At 37.0% G+C, this 26,345-nt stretch overlaps 1 protein-coding gene across 11 annotated transcripts in view; it reads left to right on the forward strand.

Annotated features, from left to right (window-relative positions):
- The window catches only part of GAS2 (growth arrest specific 2), a 127,302-nt gene that overhangs the window by 8,817 nt on the left and 92,140 nt on the right, over positions 1–26,345 (forward strand). For all 11 annotated transcript variants that reach the window (XM_070273444.1, XM_023646178.2, XM_023646177.2 and 8 more), the window contains one exon: positions 10,932–11,053. In XM_070273444.1, the coding sequence (XP_070129545.1) occupies positions 10,932–11,053 (122 nt within the window). The remainder of the gene's footprint in view (positions 1–10,931; positions 11,054–26,345) is intronic.

Genomic DNA, 26,345 nt, shown 5'->3' on the forward strand with positions numbered 1-26,345 from the left:
CTCCTGCTGAGGCTGTCTCTTTTTTTGTTTCTATTGTGCTGGCATAGTCATAGGATAAAATTCCAACCATGTGCAAAATGGAATCACACATTTAAGGGATCATCACATATAGCAACACTATTTCCTCCAATAGTTTTTCAGAGAATAAAATTGATTTTAAGACCCAAGGCAAGGACCCTTAGAGAGTTTATAGGATATAAGATTTGAATACTCAGTAAACATCAAATTTATCTGGTGCTTTATCATTTGCAGAAGGGGTTTCACCAACATTTCTTTGTTATTTAAAGAATCTTTCAGGGGAAGTGTTGTCTTCACTTTATAGCTGATGAAACTGGAGAGCTTCGTGAGAAGCACCCTGTCCATCTGAAATTTTAGCAAAGTTTTAGCGAGGTTTGGCAGGGTTTTTTCACATTTTAGCAGCATTTTCCTTTTGCTCACTATGGCTCTGGATTTTTGCATTGCTTTTGTCTTTTTTTTTTTCCTAACTTTTGTTATTCCTTTTTCCTCACTGTGTGCACACTATTTTGACAACTCTACAGAGTCTAACCAGGGCTACCGCCTATGGGTGTGCAGGTTGTACCCTTCACAAGGGTGCCCGGCTGAAGGCTAAGGGCAGAAATGTAGGAGGCACGCCCCAGAAGCCCCTTCACCACACCGTGGAGCTGTGTCCATGAGAAGGAAGGGGGTCCCCCCTTTTAGTAATTCATCCATGCAAAAGAGCAGCTTTGTCTTCGTCACATAAAGGGAGTCAGTTTAGCCTACACAGATGTGTTTCCTTCTTTTTTGTCCTTCTGGGGTTTGCTAATGATTGTTACATTAGTAATTTGTTATTAACTTTGAGCTGTCTTCAGATATGGGCGCTCACAAGTACGGCAGTAGAGAAGTTAAGAACACAGACTTGAAACAGACTGCCTTGTTTGAACCCCAGATCTGCCACTTAACAGCAATATGATCTTGGGCAAGTTATTTAACCTCTCTGTGTCTCAGTTTCCTCATCTGTAATACAGTGGTGATAATAGTAATGTCTACCTTGTATATATATGTTGTATCTGTGATACTGGGCAAGTGTCTTAATGCACCATGCCTCCGTTTCGCCATCTGTAGAATAAGTATAATACTCATACTAACGTCATAGGATTGTTGGAGATTTTGAATGAGGTCATCGCCTTTAGAAAACGGTCTGGCACACAGTAATCAACTGGCTATAGTGAATCCTAGCTATTGTGATGATTGTATTCCAGACTCGGTCGGCTAGGTCCTGGAGGATGGAGTGGTGATTAAGAATAGACAGAGTGCCTCTTCTTATGGAGCTCAGGGTAGATTGAAAAAGAAACATTAAATAAATAATTGAATAAATAATTCATTAATTGGACTTGTTATAAACACTAAAAGATATAGTTTGCAATAAGAATGTAAAAACGAGGAGGTGGGAATGGGACAAAGGATCAGAGGACTTGTGGAAATCCTCTTTGAAGAGTCTTATATTTAAACTGAGCACTGAAGAATAATTAATAGCTGGCCAGACAAAGCATGGGAGAAGAACCTGGGTGGAGGGAATGGTGTGTGCTGAGATAGGAAGGAGGTCGCTACATTGGAAGAACTGAACGAAGGCTGATATCAACAGCACAGAATCAAGAGGGGGAGAGTTTCATGAGATTTGTTGGGCTGGATCATATACTGCTTTGAAGCTCATGTAAAGGAGCTTCTAACTTATTATATGATTGATGAGGAGCCATTGAGATGTTCTAAGCAGGGGAAGACTGTGATTAATTAGAGTATAGCTGGATTATACGGGCATGTTCCAAGGTCCCATGATTTGTCATCAAAGGTATTTTATTTGGTGAATGTGATCCTTTACAAAGCAGCTTGATCAGTGTGAGCAGCCCGAGACAGCCTCAAAGAATAGAGAGTCAGTGTGTTTGTAATGGAAAGATCCTTGGACCAAAAGTCAGGATACCTGGCTCCTAACTGGGCGTCAGGAGACCTGGCTTTGGGTTCTGGCTCTGCCACTCGGTAGGAAACTTGCCCAAAGTAACTCAGCTATCTTTTCTGGGCTCGGTGTCCTCAACCATAAAATGAAGGGGTTGGAGTAGATGATCTCTAATGTCCTTTCCAGTTCTGAAAGTCTAAGTTTCCAAGAAATCCATCTCTTGAGACCCAGTTTGAGATCATCAATGTGCATAAACAAGGAGAAAACAATTTACATAAATGAATAATCTTTCTTTTAAAGAATAAGAAGACGTATTTTTTAATGTCAGGAGCTCGTAATATGAATGCAACTGATGGCTTCTGAAATTTCCTCTGAAAAGGAATCTTAAAAGAATCTCAAGATACAGTAAAGTACCACCTTGAGTTGACTTAAATTCATATGTGGACAGATAATAGACTTCAAGTGAATATCCTCATGGTAACTTGGAAAGTAGACCAAATCTTGAGATTATTTAAAGTGGTAAACCATTTGGAGGGAAGAAAGTACATTTTGTACTAGAATGGTGATAGTAAGAAGGGGAGGAAAAATGTATGGCTATGTTAGAAGATATTTTTATTACACATAGCAGATACATTTAGTATTCACGTATTTTGGAAATGGAGTCATTAAATTCTGAAATTATTTATTTCTGGCTATTTTGTTACCTCAGGAATGTTTGTAAATTTGTATTATGTGTCTCTCTGTCAGTTCTTGTTTTTTAACTACTTGGAAGTTACAGCTATCTTGAAAGTAGTTTCAAAGTTGATCCTGTCTCCATATAAATATCTGAATTTTTTGATGAGGTAGAAATTAACATACTAAATTAAGGCTTTCAATTAGATTTTGCCATTGTGATGTGGATCTTACTTGTGGAAAGATTTTCTACTTCTTTCTGGTAATACTTATCTAAAATGTGACTTTTTCCCTTTTATGCCTTCCAAAAGGAGTGTTAATAGGGGGCTGACCTGGTGGCATAGTGGTTAAGTTCATGCGTTCCACTTTGGCGGTCCGGGGTTCACCAGTTCAGATTGGGTATGGACCTAGCACCGCTCATCAAACCATGCTGTGGTGGCATCCCACATAAAGCAGAGGAATATTGGCATGGATCTTAGCTCATTGACAATCTTCCTCAAGCAAAAAGAGGAAGATTGGCCATAGATCTTAGTTCAGGGCCAACCTTCCTCGTACACACAAAAAAAGGAGTATTAATGATATTCTAAATTCAGATATTTCTGGTCCTACATATAAAATGTCATTTGAAAGATGTAGTTTCTTAAAGAACACTCAATTCATAGTCAGATTTTTTGGTGGATAAAAATTGATAGAGAAGAAAATTATTTCATTGGTTCATAGACCAATATTTACATTTATGCCACATTTGTAGGTATAATACTGTAATTTTCAATTACTGCATACTTATTCAGTAACAATAATAAATACCACTTTAGATTCCTAGGCATAGAATTAAAGCAGCAATAGCAAATTTTTAGACTAACTAAAGTATATATAGTAGAATATAAATTGTCAGCTATCTTGTGATAAGTTAATTTGTTAAGATGAATAAATAGTGTGGTAGCTGGGATTTATTTACGGGGTAGCATACCAGTCTGATTCATGAGAGGATCATCGTGCAATTTTTATTGACTACTCACATATCTTTGGAAATATTTACTTATCTTATTTCAAGTAGTCTTTATAGTCCAAGTATGTTTTCTAACAGCTCATACATGGAACAGTTTTATCACTAACATTCAGAAAAGACAACAAATGAATCCTGAGGATCCCTTCATTCTTTATAAAATATTTTTTTAGCTATTGTCCCCTGCTCTTCATTAAATATATACACTTCATCTTTATTTTAGGCCTTCTGTCTTGTTATTTTTGTTCATGAACTAGCTATTGCCTGTTTGTTACTTAACTATGTTTTTAGGACACATTTGAACATCAAATGATTATACAAATAAATCTTGGGGGAAAAATTGTCTTAATTGCCACTGAATAAACAGCATATTATTAAATTAACAGTCTCAGATTATAGCAACCATCCGTCATTCAGATAGATGAGGCACATTCTATGAATTTCATGATTGTGGATGGACTATTGAAGCTTGTTGTTGGCTTAGCTTTGAAATGAATATACTAACATAAATGTTTTCAAACTGTTTATTTCACTTGTGTTTCTTTAATCATTTTGAAATGATGGTCTACCTTTATCTTCAATTAGTATTTGTTTAATAATACTATATGAATCACATGGGAGTTTAGTTTTGGAGAAAAGATTTTACTTGTTAAGCATTAAAGAAATTAACAGTATTCTTAAAGATTGTAGATCTTTGGGATGTAGGCATATATGTTTGGATATATGCAGGGACTTGGAATAAACATTAAGATATGTTACAAATCACGTTATGCTGCATTGATTTTACTTATATTTAGAAATTCATTTTAACAGTTGATGTTCTGGTGATTTTCTCTTTCTTTGACCCTCTTATATCACATAAAAAATTAAGTTATTATATGCTTAAGATGATCAATATGTTATGTTTCATTTTTTTCAGCTATTTCTAAAAATAGCCTATTTTCAGCATTAATAAGTTCAGCACCTATTTATTGGAGTTGCTGCTGTCAAATGCAACTTGTGTCTAATGAGTTTGGAACAGCTTTCTTTTCTTTTTTCTTAAAGCCCTTTTATCAGATACTTAGCCCGCTGAGTTCTCATATTCTTGATGTGGTCAATAAAGATTTCTTAGGAAAAGTGTCTTCTTATGCTAGTTCAAAAGTTTAAGGGATAGGGGCCGGCCCGGTGGTGCAGCTGTTAAGTTCGCATGTTCTGCTTTGGTGGCCCAGGGTTCACCGGTTCCAATCTCGGGTGTGGACGTGGCACCACTTGGCAAGCCATGCTGTGGCAGGCGTCCCACATATAAAGTGGAGGAAAATGGGCACGGATGTTAGCTCAGAGCCAGTCTTCCTCAGCAAAAACAGGAGGATTGGCAGCAGATGTTAGCTCAGGGCTAATCTTCCTCCAAAAAAAAAAAAGTTTAAGGAATCAAGTTCATGTTCACAAGTTGAGACTTCAGAGCAGTTGCTGCCTAATTTTTTACCCAACTTTTCCAACAGAACCAGCTTTGTCTTTTCTTGCTATAAATTCGGGTAAATACTTTGAATCACTGTGGAGCAGGCGCCGATCTTGGGTTTCTCCATATAATGAATCATTTCCCATCTTACAGCCTTCAAATTTCAGTCTCAAAACATTGACTAATTTGAGTCAAATAGAAGATGAGTTGCTTTGAGTTCTCTAATTAGAGAAGTATACTGAGCTTGAGAAGTGGAGTTTTCTTCTGCAGTGAATCAGGCCACGTGTCAGAGCATGACGGAATGACATTCTCAGTTATCCTCCCACCTACAGGGTGGATGCTATTCCTTTCTCAGCACCACTGTCTTCAGCCCCAAGCTGTTTTGTTTTTTTTTTCTGAAGGAGTTTCTACAGAGAAAAATTCTGTGGACTTCCTATGGAGAAAAAGTCAAGTGCATTAGGGAGAATGCATTGTTGTAGGAAAATAGTCATTTGTGTATTCAGCAAATATTTATCTAAGTAGCCAAACATACTGACCAAGAGCATAGACTCTAAACCTAGACTTGTGGGTTAAAGAGCCAGATCCACTGTGTGACCTTAGGCAAGTTACTTGATCTAAATACCTCAGTTTCATCATCTGTAAAACGGATGTAATGGGAGCACCTGCTTAACAGTTTTGTGAGGAGATTAAGAACATGAGTGTATGTAAAGTGACTGGCATATAGTAAGAACTCAAATGTTAAATATCATTATTAGATGTTGTCATATTAGGAACCTGAGTTTAGTACTGCTAACTTACTAGGAGGAAAATATTCTTCCTTAGCCAAACACAACATAAAGGGGGTTCTTTTTTCGAGTTGGCTCCAGTCTGAAATACTTTAAAGATTGATACTTAATCTGTATGGAAATTATGGTATGGGAGGAGTACACTGGTGTGTTCAAGCATGCATTTTGATCTTAGTTATCTGACGAAAGATTTTGGGTAGATGTTTATTTCATATCCTTGTGCCCTAATATCGTAAGAGGAAGTGACTAACCACAATATTTAACCAAACCTTCTGATCTTTGTCTACTGGCAAACTGTCAGTCGTGACTGAATTGATGGCATGAAGATCAAAGTCCATAATTATGGACCCAGCAAGTAAAGATATTACTTCTAGACTTGGCAATTTTATATTAACCTTCAAGTCAATAATCTTTACAACCCAGTGTGGGTCAGTATTCCAAGATGATTTAATTACATGTGCCACACAATGACATTTTGGTTAATGACAGAGCACATATACAATGGTGGTCCCATAAGATTAATAGCATAGAGCCTAGGCATGTAGTAAGCTATACCATCATCTAGTTTGTGTAAGTATGCTGTAAGATGTTTGCACAATGATGAAATCACCTAATGATGCATTTCTCAGGATGGATCCCTGTTGTTAAGCGATGCATGTCTGTATAGTAGTAACCCCTTATCCATGGTTTTGCTTTCCCCTGTTTCAGTTACCCACAATGAACTGAGGTTCAAAAATATTCAATAGACAATCCCAGAAGTAAACAGTTCATTAATTGTGTGCGCTGATCTGATGAAATCTTGTACTCTCAGGCTCTGTTCCGCCCGGGACGTGACTCCTTTGTCCAGCGTGTCCATGCTGTATGGCACTTTCCCGTCAGTCACTTAGTAGCTGTCTCTATTATCAGATCCATGTCCAGGTACTGCGGGACTTGTGTTCAAGTAACCCTTACTTTACTTAATAATAGCCCCAAAGCCAACTTTATTATTAGTTACTGTTGTTCATCTCTTACTGTGGCTAATTTATGAATTAAACTTCATCATACGTGTGTATGTGTAGGAAAAAACACAGTATATTGTAGGGTTTGGTACTCTCTGTGGTTTCAGGCATCCATGGGGGGTTTTGGAACGCATACTGTGTAGCTAATCATGGCCCTTTCTTTTTCTAAATTTACCGACAGCATGGAAAGATGGGGTTCAGGAAGTAATGAATTTGTGGTGCAGGAATCCTACTGTTCCTAGTATTTATAACCTAATGTCTCAAACCAGCTACACAATTTAGATTAAAGCAGATCTGGTCTGCCTAACAGAGATGTTTGACTTTGTGTAATGTTTGCTTGAGAAATTGTAATTAATGCTTCACAGCCTCTTCTGATGGATTTGTTATGGTTAAATTCATGACATAAAATTCAGAATTTGTATTCTGTTTTTTTAGTACTTTTGGCAATATTAATGCACCAAAGAGTGAGATAATATATCATCCCATGCAAAGATTATAACTGATTTCTTACAGTTATACAGTACATTTAAAATGTATATTTTATGATTCTTAATCTTTGGATGGAAAATATGTTATATATGAAGGTTTTTTTAAAAAAACTTCTCGCCTTGCATTTTTCCTTCATTCGAGTCAGTATATTTCAACTATAAAGTATGTAATAGTGTCTGTTTTAGCCAAAAAAAAGAAAAAAATCCCACCTTTTGGAGCTATAAAATATACAGAATTGAAAGCTGACACCTAATATATTTTTCATTAGATACAGATGTTCAATGTAAAATTCTTCAAGTATTCATGAAAAGCAGGATAACTAAAATTTTTCAGGTATAATGCATAAAAGGAAAAAATCATACCTTTTGGTAAATTGCTAATGACTTTTTAACGAAAGCCATTTTTCTTTTTAAAATTTACGAGTTCCTTTAAATTTATTGCAATCATCTTGTCACTTAACATTAGAAATAGAATCTTTAAATTGCCATGGAGCTTAATGAAATAAGGACATCTAAAAACCTTTTCCAAATTTAGAAAATCTTATACGTAATTTAAAGAGGAGTCATTCAACAATTCAAAGTTTACCTGCTTTACCTTGAAATTTAATTGGTAATTCTGAAAGTATTTGTAACATTTATTTTTCAGACTTGTGTGCAAAATAGCTTTCTTATTATTGTTAGAAAATGAAGGCCAATAGGGTGAATGCATAATATTAATTCTGTTGTGCTGGCTTTTTGTATCTTGAGACTATTACTTTCATTCCTGCATTGAGTGGAGCTGCATACAATTTGGAAATAATAGTATTTCTGTGTAGGCTCCGTCATGGTAAGTACTTAGAGCTACTGATGTTTGCCACCTGCAGAAGTCATTATGCTAACCGGGGGCTAAAATGTGAACTATCCAGTGGGGAAAAAAGAACATTAAAAAAAAAAAAAAAACTGTAATTCTCTTTCCTTCTCCACCTGCCCTTCCCCCCAAACTGAAAAAAAAAATCATTTCAAACCGATGTTTCTCGAAATCCAAATCTATCAGTTATTGCGAGTTGAACGTAAGTCAGTAGTTTATCTGTTGTTCTGGTTGTGTTGTATTTATTTTAAGTGTTCATGGAATTGAGCTGCATACATTTTTCTTAAGATAAAAGTTAATCCTATGAAAGTCTCAGTATAAAACTTTAAAATACTTCCTTTTTATTTCCTTTAACTTAACTACTCTTCATAAAAATAATACCTGACATTTTCTCAAAGTTTGCCAGCATTCTATTTCTTCATTTGTTAATTCATGTGCTTACTGAACACATTCATTAGGTGCCTACTGTGTGAGTAACATTATGCTTACCTCTGTAGGAACACACACACACACAGATATGCCTCAAGAGGTTTATAGTGTGTTAAGGAACATAAGAACTTTATACAAACATGTTACTAGCCATAGAAAAAGTTTGATAAGTGCCAGAGTGAGTGGTACTCGTGAGTATGACTGATAGAAAAGAGATCAGGGGCCGGCCCTGTGGCCGAGTGGTTATGTTTGCACGCTCCGCTTCAGTGGCCTGGGGTTTGCTGGTTTGGATCCTGGGCACAGATCTATGCACCACTCATCAGCCATGCTGTGGTGGCATCCCACATAGAAGAACTAGAATGACTTACAACTAGGATAGACAACTATGTACTGGGGCTGTGGGGAGGAAAAAAAAAAGAAAAGAGATCAATGTACATGGGGAGGGTCTCTTTCTGGATTTCTAATTAAAGGAAAGATAGAACTTGGCCAGGCAGATAGAAGGTAGGAGGACACTGCGGGCAGGGGCCGTGCCAGGAACAAAGCCAGGACAGTAGAGATGGGCAGGCCTGCTAGAGGAACTGTGAAGGCAGGGTGCAGAGCAAGGAGCAGGGTCTACGATGTTAGAGTAGAAAGGCGGAGTAGAGACATACAGAGAGGCCTTTGGAGATTGGGTTAGAGGGGATGTATTTCATCTTCTAGGTAGAGTAAAAGATTAGGGACTATGCAATAAAGATGAAGAATGACCCAGTGAGGGTGTTGTCTAGCAATAGTAGTTTTAGCAATGAGTATGATATGTTTTGGAGAGGGAAGTTGAGGATACAGGAGTAGCCACTGTTCTTGTTTCTAGAGGTTTAAGTGTTAGACCATGAAAATTTTTATTAAGATGATGGTACCAGGAACAGAAGGAAGCATGAATCTGCAGGACTCGTGACTAATAAGTTACAGGAAATTAAGGCAGGAAAATAAAATATTCTGAAACTTAGAGAATTACAGAACTAGGAAAAGGAGAGAATTTTGGGAGAGTTGAGTTTGGGGAGCATATAAGAAAAAAGTTAGTGCTTTTATAGGGCCACAGAATGAAGAAATCAGTGATAATTAAAGGGTGCAAGGCTTCTTTTGGGAGTGATAAAAATGTTCTAAAATTGTTGTAGTGATGATTACACAACTCTGAATATACTAAAAGCCATTGAATTATACACTTTAAATGGGTGAATTGTAAAGTATGTGAATTATATCACAAAAAAAGTTTTTAACAAAATGAAAGAAAAAAAAAAGAAAGAAAATCTGCTTTGGGACATGTACGAAAGAAGAAAGGGCCAGCCCTGCTGGTCTAGTGGTTAATTTGGGGGTGATCCGTTTCAGCAGCCTGGGTTTGTTCCCAGGCGTGGACCTACACCACTCGTCTGTCAGTGGCCATGCTGTGGTGGTGGCTCACATACAAAAAGTGGAAGATTGGCAATGGATGTTAGCTCAGGTGAATCTTCCTCAGGAAAAGAAAGAAGATGAGAAATAACCCTTAACCAGTTAAATGTCAGAGATGAACGACTTTGAATCATGTTCCTGAGGGCAGTCATTGAAGCTGTGAGAATGGTTGTGAGGAGTGAGCAAAAAGCAGAGACCTGAACCTGGTGATTCCACAGGTCAAGGACTGTGGTAGGAGGGTGAATGGTTGGAGAGGTGGTGTTTTCTTACAGAGACTTTGTTACTTGCGTTGGTTTTACCTGTATCATCTTAATCTGGAAAACAAATTCAATAGAATTTAGAGATGTGACTTTGTGCTTTGCCAAGCTATTAAAGTTGCCAATGGTGGTTGATTTTTGATATAGCATGGCTCTCTTTCAAATTAAAGGAAAGAAAGCTGTGGCGTTCTTGTAATCAAAGATGCATATGTAACATGAAATACCAGCTCTGCTTCGTGCCCTTGCTCTGCAGGCCACAGTAATTGAGTGGGCTACTGAGGATGAGAGTGGAATGACTCTCAGAGGCCAAATTGTATAATTATTGGTAAAGCTGGCTCTTTGAGTTTCATTGGTTGGTTTTTATTTCTCTTGATTGCTAAGTGGTGGGACTCTTTCACCCGTGATATCATTTTGCCACTTTTAATGTGAAATAAAATTTTTATGCACTTGAAACTCTATTATGAAGACATAAATGTTGAGATTCTTGCAACCAAAAAAACCATAAAATTCCAAAGAAACTCCTTTCCAGTGAGTTCCTATCTCAGATATGTAACTCGGCTGGAATAGAAATGTCGGTCATAAAAACTGCATCAGATACGTTGGCGTGCGTTTCACGTTTGCGTCGGGGAATGCTTATATAATGCTGCTTTTTGCCTTTGCAGGGAAGGAGATAACAGCGGAAACTTTCATGGAGAAATTGGACAATGGTGCCCTGCTCTGCCAACTTGCAGAAACTGTGCAGGAGAAATTCAAAGAGAGCATGGAGGCTAACAAGCCCACAAAGGTAAAAGATCCCAAGGCAAAAATCTGTCAGGAAGTGGATCCGCTTTGTAGCTGCTTATGAATGGAGTTTCATGTGAGAATTTTGTTGTGAATGGACATGTTAATGTCTCTAATAACAACAGAACACAGAGGGTGCTTTTCAGTTAGGCAGTGTTAATTAGGTTAATAGGCAGTAACTCTAATTACTTAAATTACACAATCCTTTTGGTAAGTCTAATTGAATGGAAGGTTATGGAAATTGTTGGTATTAATACAAAACAAGTACTGTGTGTAAACTGGTCGAATCTGATCTATCGATGAAAAATTTAGCAGAGAAATAATTTATGTCATCAGGCAATAAGCAAAATCTGGGCAAGAAAGATTTACTGAAAAGGTCTTTGTTTCCAAATCAGTCGTTATGGCAGAATGTTGGAACAAAATATCTGGCGTGCATAATTTTTTGTTTGTTTTAAACAAGCAGTAGAATTGAATGAAGTAACTTTGGAAAAATTATTTTCCTCTGACTGTTCAGATTTCTTTTCTGCACATTAGTTCTAATGTTCTTTTGTGGTTATTATAAACACATAATAAAAGTGTAGTGTTTGATATTTTTTGAAGGAAACAAGACAGATGACACTTTTCTTAATTTTTAGCAGAGAAGGGAAAGAGTTAAGCAAAAAATAAAGTTAAAATAATGTTGAAGACAGCTAAAAATAAAAATAAAAAAACAACTGTTAAGCTTTCTGCAAAAAAGTAAAACTGATTATTTGCGTATAGTTTCTTAATGATTACTAAACTAAAATCTGAAAAAAGAGCAAGCTCCCTAAAACAATGCATTTTTATTATTATTATTATTTTTTGTAGCACTGTGCCTAGTTTGGGGATAGCGTTTTATATCACTCTGTAAAGTGCTATATAATATACAAAGCTCCTCCATTTTTTGTTTTTTGTCATAAAAGCAGCTCTATGAAAGTATGAATCAATTGAGTGGCTCCCAAGCCTTGCTGCGCATTGGGATCTCCTGAAGATCTTTAAAAACTCCTGAGCACTGGCTCCTGAACATGCCTGAACATTCTGGTCTAACCCCTATGGGGAACAGCCTGGGGAGTGGGATTTCTAAAAAGCTCTGCGGCCGATTCCACTGGGCAGCACAGTTTGGGAACCACTGCATTCAGTTCTTTTCTTCTCTATTGGATAGATGCAGACTGAGTGATTTGGGCAAGATCAGCCAGCTGGTAAGTGACCAAGCAAGAACAGGATGTAGGCATCCTCTTTCCAAGTCTAGTGCTCTCTCATGGTGGTTCCCTATGGTAGCATAGACATGAGGAGATGTTTCTGAAAACGCTCCATGTCAAACTTAACGTTAGGACTGTTAGGAAACAAATACTCTTCGGCTGCAGTTTCCATTGTAAGGTGACTGGCCTCGACTTCACCTTACCAATGAGAAAACATCATGCCTATTCGGAGGACAATTTGTATAGAAAGTTCACCCTAAAAAAATTAACAGACGAAAAAAAAGTGCTGTGCTCAGATTCTTTCGAGAGCATAATCTTACTGTTGCATAGATCCTGGAACCTCTATTTGGATTGCTTATTGTTGAAGAAAGAGAGCCCATTGCCTCAATGTTAAGATCTTGAGTCCTTCCCAGTAACATAGAATAAACAGCTCCATTAAGGCTAGTGCATAGTTTTCTGGTTTTGTTTGTTTTGTAAGCTTTTGCTTTTTAAAACAGAAGCTAAGATCCCCAAATAGAATTATAATTTTAAGACTGTCAAATGTAACACAGACCTCAAAACGTTAGCTTATCATTTAAAAGCTTTGACATTGAGCACATTTTGCTTGGGTTCCAGTTTTGTTATTCACTAAGTGGACATGTCTGAACCTTGGCTTCCTTCTCTGTGAAATAAGATTAATTATGATGTATGTATGCCTTTAGAAAGCATTGCACAAAAAAGGCTCTAAAGAAATGTTATTCCTCCTCCTTATTGTGAAAGAGTTGAGACCTGATGAGAATTTTAGATTGACTAGAAGAAACTAGAAGAAACAAAAATAAGTGCTTTGTAAATGTTCATAGTTAGCATGATAGCTACTCTCTGCCAGTATGTGTATATTTACCCCAATCTCCATGATAGTATGTAATATTGAGAATAGTTACAGGTCAAGATTTTGATAGGTGTTTTCCTCTGAAACATTTATTTGAAATTATATCATTTTTATGTTAATACTATAAGGTGTAAAAAGAAACAAAGAAAATTTTCCTTTCAAAGTAAGTAAAACCACAGGGGGTTTCATTAGACCTGAGATACTTCCTTGACTCTAAGCCATTTGTTTAATCAAATATAAAGCTCAAATTTATTCTGATTAGGATAAATATATTTTAGTATAAAAACTCAACTGTGGCAATTGAACAAGCATAGATTTAAAAATACCCTTTGTGACCTCACTTTCAATGCTCAAAAAATCAAATTTAATCTGAGTTGGAAGTTGACACAATTATTCTTGACTGAATTGCCTTCTGTGTCCTTGGCAGATTTTATATATTTCACAACTTACCTCTAACAATATGCAGCTTAAATCAAAATAGCATATGCCTTACTATATGAAAAATGCAAAGAAGGCTAGTTTTTCTTTCTTACATTTCATGAGAAACTTTTCAAAAGGTGAGAACCCAAATGGCTAATATCTTCATAGCTATTATTGTTCATAAATATAGTTTTCTAAAGACTCATGGTTTTCCATCCATTTTTGTTAATAAATAGAAATAGATGTTATATGAGATTGTACAGCATTTTGTTATTATTAAATCTAAATTTAAATAAGAATAGATTTGATAAAACCCAGGTAGTTAAGTTTCCATTGAATATTTCCCATGGAAAAAAAAAAGGAAGCTTTCAAATTGAGTATAAATAACCTGTATGATACAATATTAAGTCTGCTTGTGTGTGTGCATGTGTATGTGTAATTATTTTCTACCTTAGCATTTTGAAATCTGGGGACAATAGTGGTGAAGATAGATGAGTTGGTCAGTAGCTTTGCTGAATTCGTGAAACTATTATGTTTAGGGAGATGTTAAAACAGAATTATGTAAAAAAAAAATCAGTGACAAACTTGATGCCATCTAAAGTCATGTCACAGGAATCCCTTTGTAATTTTCTTCGAGCAGCTGAAATCTCACATTCCTGTTCTCATAGCAATATTTTTACTTTTCCTGATTGATAGTTAATTTGGGGATTTTACAGCTGTGTAAACACATTTGCGCCAGTAAGTTATGCCTGGTATGTGTGAAGTATGTCTGCGTTGAGAGTGATTTAAACACTTAATATTTGCAAGTAAATTTAACAAATATGTTAGACAGTTTACAATGTTTTAGTTATAAATGCATGACTCTTGTATCCTATTCTGGCTTGATAAAATACTCTGAATGAAAACAAATTATATCCTGTGATTCTTTCCTTCTGGGCATGAATAGATCAATAAAAAAAAAAAAAAAGAAGCAGCGTCTGTATGTTTGTGAGTTATAAGTGATTCATCTCAGCCTTTGCATGTTCTCACTTTGCATGGAAGCAAGGCAGAGATTTCACAGAATTAGGCAGTCGTTGGGTAGAGGCATTCGAGACCAGTGGATAGCAATTTAATGTATAATTTGATTTTGGTTAGTTTGTATGTACCATAGAAGAATGCACTGTAACTCTAAATGTTAATATTCCTGGAACTGGGGATCTTTAAAGGCAAAAATCTAAACAAAACTTATCTTTCCAATATGCTATCAGGATGAGAAAACCGAAACAAGTGAAAAGTCCAGGGTTTGGTTTTTATGCCTTCTGACCCTTAGTTTCCTGACTCAAAGTTGGCATCTCCAATCAGAACAGAATAATTGTTGCATTGATGTATGAATTTTCATTTCCTGGTCAAGATAGAGTTCAACTGTATCAACCTCTTCTTATTGTATATTTACTCTGTCCTTTTCCACCCGTCATGACTTGCTGATCTGTGTACAATATTCTCCCAACCACTGGGACATCAAGATGGTGTAAGATATTCAAAGGGCTCAACCTCTTTTTCTCCTAACATTCCTTTCTGTTTGTCTCATTTATCTTGGGAGTGTCTGCCCCAGACATCAGAGTTTCCGTGGGTTCAGAGCTTCCTTTGACTTCAAAGAGCCCTGGGTGGTTCGAGCAGGTTTGAAGCACATGAAGGGAAAAGAAAAAAAAGAAGTTCTGTTACCTAGTAGAATGCTACATTATGCTCCAAAGAAGGAACTCAACAGTCACCGTCTAAATGTAGAATTCAGTCCTTGTTTGGGAGAAAGAACATCCTAGTCAGATAGGATGCCCATACTGCAGCTGCCCATCAAGAATGCTGCTTCTCTGAGCTGCAAGATCACGATACCTGAGGATGAGATGCCATCCAGGAATTCAATAAGACATAAAGATTAGAGTTTTTCCCCTCAAAAAACAATAGCGTATTTTTGTTTAGAGAACAGCTTGTCAAGACTGACTTCAGAGAAATCCAGAAGTTTGTGTTTACTCCTGATTTTGCTGAAAGAACAAGAAAGTATGGTAGAAGTGATAAAAGATTTTTCTTGAAAAGAAAATTTCAGCTGTGATTAATCTAGAATCATGTATATCTGGCTATACAACTAAAATAATTATGTGTCCCTTAAATTCATAGTTTTGAAATGCAAAGATTAAAGCAACAGAGTAACTCATGATAAGATGGAGGGAATATAGGTGTAATGACATGGAAATAAATGTGGTTTTTTTTTTTTGATATGTTATTTTGCTGCCTGAGACTGAGGGGAAAACAAGAAAAAAAAAAAGGAAAAGTTAATGATAGTGTCCAATTCCTCAGGATTTAAAAAAAATAACTACCTTCAAGCTTTAAATACATTAAAGTAACTTGTTTCCCAGTATGAAATTAAATTTACTTGTCACCATTTCTCTAAGTCCCCCACCACCTGGAAAATCTTTCATCTTTAGATTAGAGACAATAAAATGTCTTGCTAATGTTTTTCTCACCAGGCGGGTTTGTATTCTCTACCATCTTACAGGGCTATGGCACAGTGGGGTTTCAGTGCCATAGCAGTAAATGCTGGTGTATCAGATAGAATGATATGGAAAGGAGCTTGACTTTTTTTTTCCACCTGTAGTTAACTAATCTTCAGGGACTTGATATGGGCTATATGTGCAGGATAAGAAAAAAAAAAGCAGCAACGTGAAAAAGCCGGCATACTAGGGCGTCAATGATGTGCTTATGGAATTGACCTGGATCTTCAGACCTAATTGAACTAATCCCATGAGTGACACTTCTACTCGATGATAGAGTATTGCTGGGAACAACTAGAAATACGGCCAAGTTGACCATCTGGTACTAAGTTCATGATAAACAGCTCAAGTTTCAGGGTCACTGGTATCCCAACGTGGAGATTCAACCTCCGTCAGACAATGATGGCAAGCTAGGAAGATTTGCATGGTGTCCTTTACAGAAAAGGCAATGTTCCTACATGGTCCTTACTACTGGACCCTCAAATCTCATTAGTTGGCAAAGCCCTCTTCCTGGGTTCTCATTGGAATTATCTTCTACCCTGTGGAATGCATGTGTTTTATGAAGCCCTGTAGTTTTCCTACTATTCCTGTTCTTTTAATATCAAATCAGCAAAATATTGTGCGAGTTTGATGTCTTGTGTGATGTTGAAATGTCCATGGTCCGTGTAGGTTATGTCACAGAGCTGGAGCTGATGTACAGGATAGTAAAAGAGTTCTGTTATTTTTGTCAAGTGTATGCAAACTGCTTCTGGAGTTTTCTATTTACCAAGATTAAGAAAATTGCATGTTCCAGACCAGTAGATGCATGCCAAGTACCAGGATATTTACTAACATACTTCAGTGAAAAGACCACATCTGGAACAGCAGCTCTGATCGAAGCCGTTACTTCATTATAATTTCCCTGCTGTTCTTCGTGTCCCATCCATCTTTCATATTGGCTCGAATTGAACACAGATGTGATAGAAATCACTTTCCTTGCCGTGCTCGGGTCATTGATAGTAGTGTGAATCTTTGATTTTTTCAAAGTTGTGATCTTTTATTTCGGCCTTCTAGCAAATAAGAACTTATTCCATATGTCAGGGAATAAATGCCAACAGTTGCTGAGAATATCCATGCCAATTACACATTCAGGTAAAAGTATAAAAATGACCTCTGATGTGTTCAAAGGCACAATAGCCTTAGTGTAAGGTGGACTTAGGTCAAAAATCCATGTGTCACCTGATCCCCACAAGGCATTTCCCCTTCCCTAATGCATAGTAAACAGTTCAGGTCCCTTTGAAGATTAGAAAGAAGCTTTTATTTAGTGAAGATTTGAGGTCATTACTCCTTTCAGTCAGTGGACCTTGGGTCTATAATTTGGCTCTAGTCTGGGTTCTCAGAAAGATTCTCTTATTTTTTGTCGTAGCTGTTTTTGTTATACAAATCAGGAACTTAGGGAGGTGCCTTTCAATTTACACCTAAAGGCCCCGTCATTAATAACCCACAGTCAGCTCTCCTGGGGCACGTCATTCTGAGAGATTTGATAAGCCTTCTTTGTGTTCTGGCAACCACAACCACCTGGCCTTTGGAGGTTAGGTGCCACTATCTGTTCCTGCCACCCTGAGCATCTCTATTCACGTTAAATTGAGAGAACTCCTGTCACCAGCATTCTCATTCTGGAGAGAAAAGTCACATGAAAAAATTCTGGAACTTTCCTCACCATCCTGTTCTTCACATCTAGTGAAAAATAGAACCTCTTTGGGCCCCACTCAGTGACGCAGTCAACAGTATGCTTAGGTGAGGTGTACATTATGAAGTGCATGCAGCATTTCCTCTCCAAGTTTTGAATTCCTTTCTCTATGTTATACCAAGTGATTTCCTGCCTTTTAGCATTGTTTAGTGTGGGCTAGCATTGGATCTATGTTTGTGTTAGCAAATCTAGCAGACTTTTACAGGGTCATCTGTGGCTGTCAGTGCTAGCACGCTGAATTCTAGTTAGTGCAGTTGGAATCAATTCATTCTGCCAAATCTAAATTACGTCCTGTTTTCCTCAGACTAACACCCTATATACATAGAGAAAAACTCTGCCATAATACACTTAGTGGCACTCAATATTTTAAATGTATGTTGAGGCTATGCAGCGAGTTGGCTAGGAATTCCTGTGTTGGCCAGGAGTCTTGCTGTGAGACGGATCTGAATCAATCCTGCTCCAGGCACAGGACTTTGAGACCCACTGGAGGATGTCAGCTCTGGCTCTGGCTAGCTGAGATTTTCAGGACAGAGCAGTGGTTCTGGGAATGTCCACGTTAACGGATAGCTTTTTCTGAGCCTGTCGGGGAGAATACCAGGGGTGGGGGAGTCCCCCATGTACCTTCCCTACTTCCTGAGAGGGAGTGCTTGCTGTTTCATGTCCCAGCTTACCCTTCCTCTTGATGCCTCTGCCCCTCCCCCAAGGTAAGAATTAGGCTCTTTGCCATTTGGGAACAGGAACTGATCAAGGGACAGGAATTAAGCAAAGGACAGGAGCCAGTACCAAATGCAAATCGTGTTCTTATTTGAGTTCCTTATATAATAGCTATTCTGTGGAAATTTCTTCTGCATCCAAAAGCTCACGTATGAAGGAAATTTGATAGATTTCTCCAAACTTGACAACAGAACTTTTGTAAATTTCATAATTTATGATATTTACCTGTAATGAGTTATGAGTTCGAAAGAGATTTTTCTAAACTGTTCAAAAGGTTTACTCTGGGACCGGCCTGGTGGCATAGGGGTTAAGTTCATGCACTCTGTTTTGGTGGCCCAGGGTTCTCAGGTTCAGATCCCGGGTATGGACCTACACACTGCTCATCAAACCGTGCTGTGGCAGGCGTCCCACATATGAAGTAGAGGAAGATGGGCATGGATGCTAACTCAGGGCTAATCTTCCTTAAAAAAAAAAAAAGACATTCTGATTAATCATGCTAAAAGAAAGATAGGATTATCTTTCTAGTGTCCCTATGAAAATATTTCTAATTCATTGTTTATGAAGAGGCAATCAAAAAGTATAAAGCCAAAATCTACAGGGAAAAAAAAATAGCGTTCTGTCAGGCAATTAATTAATAAAAATATTATGTTGTTTTTCTGTACTTTGTGATGGTTCTAGTGTTTATCATCTTTTAAAAGTTATGAATTTGTTGTACCTTCTTCTATTATCCTAAGTAAATATTTAATTTCATATCTAGCTTTATATTCATAATCCTGTATTCTTTTTCATAAAAAGGACCCCAAAATAGTATAAGCTTAAAACCTCACAAAAATGGTTTATTCTCCAATCCTTGCCTGATACCATGGGCTGCTAGTTTTCCATTGCATGGTTTTGATCCAATATCAGCTTCAACACTAACTCCAAGTATCCTATCTTTTTCTGAGGCCTGATGCCTGAGCTTTACTTGCTGGTACTAAAGAAATAACAACCAAAGGCCTTGCAGGGCTCCGGATTTATACCATTTCCAATGGTTATGAAGCACAGACACTTGGGCAGTCACTTCTGAGTCCTGCTGTCAGAGGGAATCATTTTAAACCTTTTTTTTTTTTTTTTTAGAGAGCGCGGTTGAATGGAAGTGGCTAATAGTGTGGACTTAGCAGCCAGACTTCCTGGGTTTCAGTCATGACTCCACCATTTATTAGCATGGGAAAATTACTTAACTTCTCTGTGCCTTAATTTCCTCATTTGTAACATGTAGGTAGTAATAGTACCCATCTTATCAAGTTGTTGTGAAGATGAAATAAATTAATATCCATAAGCACTGAGTAGTATTTGGTACATATGGGTGCTCATAAGTTTATTTTATGATTTCTCTCAGGATTCAAATTTTAGCCGGAGAGAATCTGATTAGTGTGATTACAGTCAACTCCCTAACCAGGTCATGGCCTCACCTTGATTGACATTTACTCAGACTGAATGAAATGAGAGACGGATTATTTCCCATAGGAAGGGAGAAAGGATCCTGGAAGAGTAGAGACATCTTTTTGGTCTTCGTACTGTGTAGGTAGCACTGGCCTCCTTATTTATGGTTTCCCCATCTGTCAGAGCACCTGTACCGTATTGTTATACTTAGTTGTTTTCTTGTCTTTATCCCTTTACTAGACCCTAAGATCCTTGAAGACATGGTTTACGCTTTATTCATATATAGGTCCATCATAATAGCTGGCATATAGGTGCTCAGTAGATATGTTCTTGGATGAATAAATGAATGAAAGAATGAATGACCCGATGTAGTTACTTACTTGTAGATCAAGAATGCTGTTTTCAGTGGGTTTTAGCAATCCTTGGTTTTTAATTCTGAAGCCTTTTGTTCTCACCAAGTTTGAAATTCCTCCCTCTGCTGGTTTTGCTTAGCTCAAAAGTCACTGATGTTCAAAATCATGAGGAACAAAGTTGACTTTTAAGCAATGGAGAAGACGGAAGACTGGAGAATTTTCGGAGAAGCAAAAGAATCTGAGGACATTAAAAGTGCGGACAAAAGATCGGCTGAAGTGACAGACCATGGACATCTGAATTAGTTAGGAAGAGAATTCTGGAGGACGTTGGTCATTTAGGTAGTTGCAGATATTATATAGTCACATGGTGCGTTATTATTTGAGTTCAGAGCATTATGTAAAGGTAAAAATGTTGACAAAAATGAGCATATTAATATCCAAATGTTTTATTCAATTGGAGAATTATTTTTCAAGGCCTATTTGTAGTGTTTGCCATGGTTGCGATAAAATAAGGATCAGATGAGTGAGAACTAATGGTTTTATGAATTTGCTCACCATTGAGAATTAGGAAAAAGAATAATTGCAGGGCCTTTTATGTAACAGGTTCTCAAGAGATATTTTTGACCTGAAACGAAGTATTGTTGCAGTAATTAAATGTTGTGTCTTTCAGTTACTGAAGGAACCATAAAGGTGAAATCACCATGGGATTTTTTTTTTGCATCTTTTCTCAATAACTGCCCCTTTTTTGTTCAATAAAAATAGTTGGTGAGTGAAATGGAACTATAGGAACCATTGTTCCTTCTCAGAGCCTCTAATTAGCCATCTACCAAAACACTATTTAAAAACCAAGGTAAAAATGCAGTTTCTGTAAAACTGTAGGAGGGAATCAGAGAATTATGGTGCTTAGGAACAATGAGCAGCAAATGCTACTACTGGCTTTCTGAAAATGTGCTTTATTAACCAATGGATAAATCAAAAAGGAAATGAGGATGGTCATGGAATATAGCAAGTTCATCATTTTCTTAACCTTTAATAATATCAAATGTTATGAACTCCAAATATTTTGTGATAATTGAGTCCTACTTAAATGTATTATTTTCAGATTTGATAGATATTGATGAGTATATGTTAGGAACAAGAGATGATTATATTTACTATGGATATTTATGTGCATATGTTTTAGTGGTGAGAAAGAGTGAGGCAAAGACAGACACAGTCTACTCATGGAATTTACTCTCTATTATGGAGAAATACAATGCGTGTGGTATTACATAAATTTTGAGATCAAGCTTACAAAAAGATTTGAAAAAATTAATCTCAAGCAGCCACAGATTGAATAAGAGAAAGGCAGTGTTTTATTACGTGGTTAAATTTAGACTAGAACTTAAACATATAGTAGTATACACTGAAAGTTTTCATACACATAGTTTTTAAAAATTTTATTTTGAGTGTGTCTCATCTACTTCCTAAATCAAATTGTATATTAATTAAAAATAATAAAGATGCTTTATAAAATATAATGACTATACACACATTACAATGCCCAGAGTGCTTATATATGGGCCTATTGCAATGATTTTTAAGTGGATTTCAATACACTGATTTGACCATTCCTACTACCCATCCATTATTACCTCCTTTAATCTTACTTTCTATTATCACAAACTCAAAATCTGAATTATTCTCATTTGATTGTCCTCCATGAATCATAGAAGAATTGCCACTCTCTTATACTCTTTGGGACGGTGGCAGAGAAAGCTGGTGTCAAGAGGCGGGCTGAGCTTCTTTGGGAAAATTACTTAAAACAATATCAAGTTTGTTGACTTATCTGTAGGTGGAAATAGAAGCTGTACTACATTGTGGCTTTACATACTTATAATTATTTGGGCAAGTGTATAGGTCGCAGCCAGATGGAAAATAACCATGTGCAAAGTGTGGAATTGACCTTCCTGACAAGCATTCATATTTGAAATGGCTTTCTTTTTATGAACAAAGAAGCAAGTGAAAAGAATCAGAATTACTTGAGAATTCTTCTCAGAGTACCTGAGAGTAAAATGCAATCTACTGTTATCATCTTTGGCTCCTTTCTTATGTGTTGTAGGCCAGTCATTGCCAGCCTTTTTTATGAGAGCGAGAGCAAGGCATTGTTTTCCCAAATTCTGATGTCATTTTCCTATTGGAGTTGGCTTTTGTTGAGTTCTTTGAGCTCAGAGATGTGAGAGAGGCTATTTCTAGCCCTATTCAGTGCTCTAAGAATCCCCACATTCCGGAGCAAGGGGGAGAGGAGAAAGACCAGGTGGCAGCATGGAACCTAGAAATTTGCCAAGTTTCAGAGGCTGCAAGTTCATGGGAATCTGCTGATGAAGGACCCTCCCTTATAATTCTCCAGAAGCTCTTTCAGAAGTTCAGACTGGAAGCTGTTGTTTGCTAGTATACATAACGGTCGAGTTAAAAGCATGTGAAGCCTAAGACTAAAAATAAAACGAGTTGAATTGAAATTCCAGAAAGCATGAAAAAATATTAAAAGAGATTCTGGATTAGAAGAAGGGGGCGCACACACACACATGCACACACACACAACACATTTTTCATTTACATTAAACCTGATGGGATTTTTCCATGATGACGTCATCTCTTCCACTGACAGGCTCACATCCTGCTTTTAAGCGCACGCAGGCACTCGGGCGGGACAGGATTGTAAAAGCACTGTAAATGGGAACTGTTTTCACGATATTCGATAGCGCTAATTGCGGTCACTGCTGTTTCAAAGCACTGTGGATATAGAGTACTATGTCAAGAAAAGTCACCCTCAGCATATGGAAAGTAGAAATTAATTATTTTAAAATGAGCTGTTGCTAAATGCTTTGGAGAAATTCAGGTCATTTAAACAAATCAATAACGAATCTGCATGCCATTTCTTAAAGTAGAGCACTTACAGATTTTATAACAAGAGCCTTGTGTAAGGGACTGAAAATTAGAGAGAAGTGTTCCTTTTTAATTTAAAAATGTCTGAGGATTGTTAAGTGATTTAAAATGTAAGTACTCACCATATTGATGTGTGTGTGGTCCGAGGTATGTGGTACTGGTACATTACAGAGTAATGGCATAATGTTTTTAGATGAGGTAATTGAGTTTACAGTATATAGAGCTCTTCAACTGTGTCTTAAGCTTTTGCGGGCTGACTCCATGAATACCTTCTATTGTTTCACTGAGCAGTTTGAAAATGCATTACATGTCATGCGTGGAGCCGTATGTATTTTGTGCTCATATTACGTTGCTAGTCATGTCTAATTTCACACCAGCCTAGGCTGCTTGTCTAGTGGATACCTTGCTAGCATCTATTAGCCGCACCTAAGAAATAGATAATGTAGCATTGCGTGTACCTGGAAGCCAAAATTTAAAAATAGCAAAAACAAAAACTTAGCTCAGTCAACAATTGTTAAAAAGAATTAACACTTGGAAGCGAAAAAGAAGAAAGGAACCCTAAAATGGGAGTTAACCAACTAAAGTCTGAATAAGTTCAGGAAATCTCCTGCGAGTCTGTTTTGGACTAGATGTTATGAAGGATGTGAAGGTGAATGAGTCATAGACCCTTCCTTCTAGGTCAGGAATACTTGTTTTTGTACCATGCCTCTCTTCTCATAATGGTGTTTTTAAATACACAAAATGAAACATACAGGGTTACAAATACAAATAAAGGGAATCAATTATATTGAAATATAGTTAGTACAATGTTAAATATTAAAGCACAGGTTAAACATAAAGAAGCAATATATTTGCTTATTTTTATTAATTTGGCATTGGTTCTAAAAAAATCCTGTAGTTTTAACGTACAGGAGAAAGTAAACCCAATGTGTCCAGATATCAGCAGCATTTGTAACGCCAAATGAAAATGTCTACAATTCCTATTGGTAAGAAAGCTACTAGAGTTTGATTACATTTGTAATAAAGGAATATTAAAATTTGGTTAGAGGAAAATAAAAATAAAGAGAATTTTTTGCTCCTCTCAAGTTCATGAAGCCTTGTTCTGGATGATCACAACCTAGTGAAGAATATTGTCATAAACATACAAAACTCAGGATAAACAGATTTTACGTAAAGTACAGTGGGAGAATTAAGACAGGAGAGATTAATCTTCATATTCTTACCTATATAATCAATGTGTGTGCAAATATATATAAATAAATATGTACAAATTATATATATTGTACGTTATAAATGAGGAACCAAAAACCATATTTTGTCCCATGTTGTCCTGTTTGCTATATTTAAACATTGATTAAAGATTGAAAAGTAGATATCTGATCTTTTTTCTCAGACTTAATGAATACCATGGATATGATAATAAAGCCAACATTTACTATATACTTATTCTGTGCTGGTCAGAGTAAGCTTTTAACATGGATTAAATCATCAAATAATTTAAAATGTATCAGATCACGTCACTTCTTAGCTCAAAATTCTCCAGTGGCACCTCAACTTACTTTGAGCAAAAGCCAAAATATTTATGACTGCCTGCAAGTTTCTACAACCTCTATTCCCCAACTAACTATCTGATCTCATTTCCTATGACTTTCCCCTCATCTCACTTTGCTGCAGCCATACTGGCCTCCTTGCTGTTCTTTGAACCCAGCAAGCAGGTCCCACCCACCACAGGGCCTTTGCACTTGTTTTTCTATCTTCTTAGAGTAGTCTTTCCTCAGATAGGTGTATGACTTGCTCCTTACTCCTTTCAGGTCTCTGTTCAAATGTTATCTTTTGGCCCATGCCTTCCCCGACCACCCTAGAGAAAATATCTTTCGAGGATGCTCTTCTAGAAATTTCAACTGATAGACGTGTATTGAGTGCTAACTGTGTTTAAAATGCTGATAAATAAAAAGAAGAGTAAAGCATTATTGTCTCCTCTCAAAGGGCTTACAGTCTAGTTAAGTAAATAAAATATGAATATATAAAAATAGAGATGTCAATGATAAATGCTCAAAAAATGATATATACCAGTGGTTCTCAAACTTTGTATCACCATAACATACATTATATTGATGACAATCAATTACTCAACAAATATTTATTGAAAACTTAAAATATGCAGGACGAGTTACCTTGTGGAGTAGCAGGGAAAGGAGAATAACGTTAAGCTAATAATTAGGCAAACAGCGGATTACAGCTGTTATGTGTAAGCGTGGGAAAGTGCACGTGCACGAATGGCTTTAAGAGGACAACCTGGAGTTGTAGAAAGGATTTTTACATTATTCTGAAGCAAGAATGGGAATTAGCCAGACAGAGAGGGAATCTAGAGGGTTCCAAATACAGAAAATAGCACATGCGAAAGCCCTTGGATGTGGAGGTGCAGGATGACTTTGAAGAAGTAGAGGAGAGGGGTGTGTCTGGATGCTGGTGTGTAATCCTAGAGTGTCAGGAGATGAGACCAGAGCTCAGGCTGGTGGATGTTGGCATCTATTTTAAGAACAATGTTATGCCATTGAAGTGTTTTAAACAGGAGCATGATTAAATCTTTGAAAAAGGTGACATTGACAGTGAGGTAAATGTATTGGAAGGGAGAGGTGGCCATGGAACTGAGGACCCCACTTAGGCAGCTATTGCCCAGGTCAGGTGAGAGCCAATGACCATTTAGCCTAGGGTGGTAGCAGGAGTACTGGAAAAAAGGAAATGGTTGTGAAATATGTTGAGACTTAGTGGTGTAGGGGCGAAAAATTTTCCCTTCCTCCCTTCTTGGTTCTTGGTGGGTCTAATAATTAAATCGACATAAGACAGATTAACAGGAGAAAAACAAATTTAATTTTGAACATACAGGAGCCCCATGAAAATATAAGACTCAAAGAAGTGACCAAAGCAGGAAGCTTTTTTACATTTTAGACAAAGAAACAAATTTGTGAAGAATTGACAAAACACAGGAGTTAAATTGGTGAGGTGACAAGGTTTGTCTATACAGCCTTCTCGGCCCTAAGTTCCCCATCTCTGGTGATATGGGTGCCTTCTACCCTCCTGGCACAGTATGATGCCTTTCACACCGGAGATTTATCTCGTGCTTTC

This window comes from Equus caballus, chromosome 7 (genome assembly GCF_041296265.1).
Source record: "Equus caballus isolate H_3958 breed thoroughbred chromosome 7, TB-T2T, whole genome shotgun sequence".
In the NCBI taxonomy this organism is placed as follows: domain Eukaryota; kingdom Metazoa; phylum Chordata; class Mammalia; order Perissodactyla; family Equidae; genus Equus; species Equus caballus.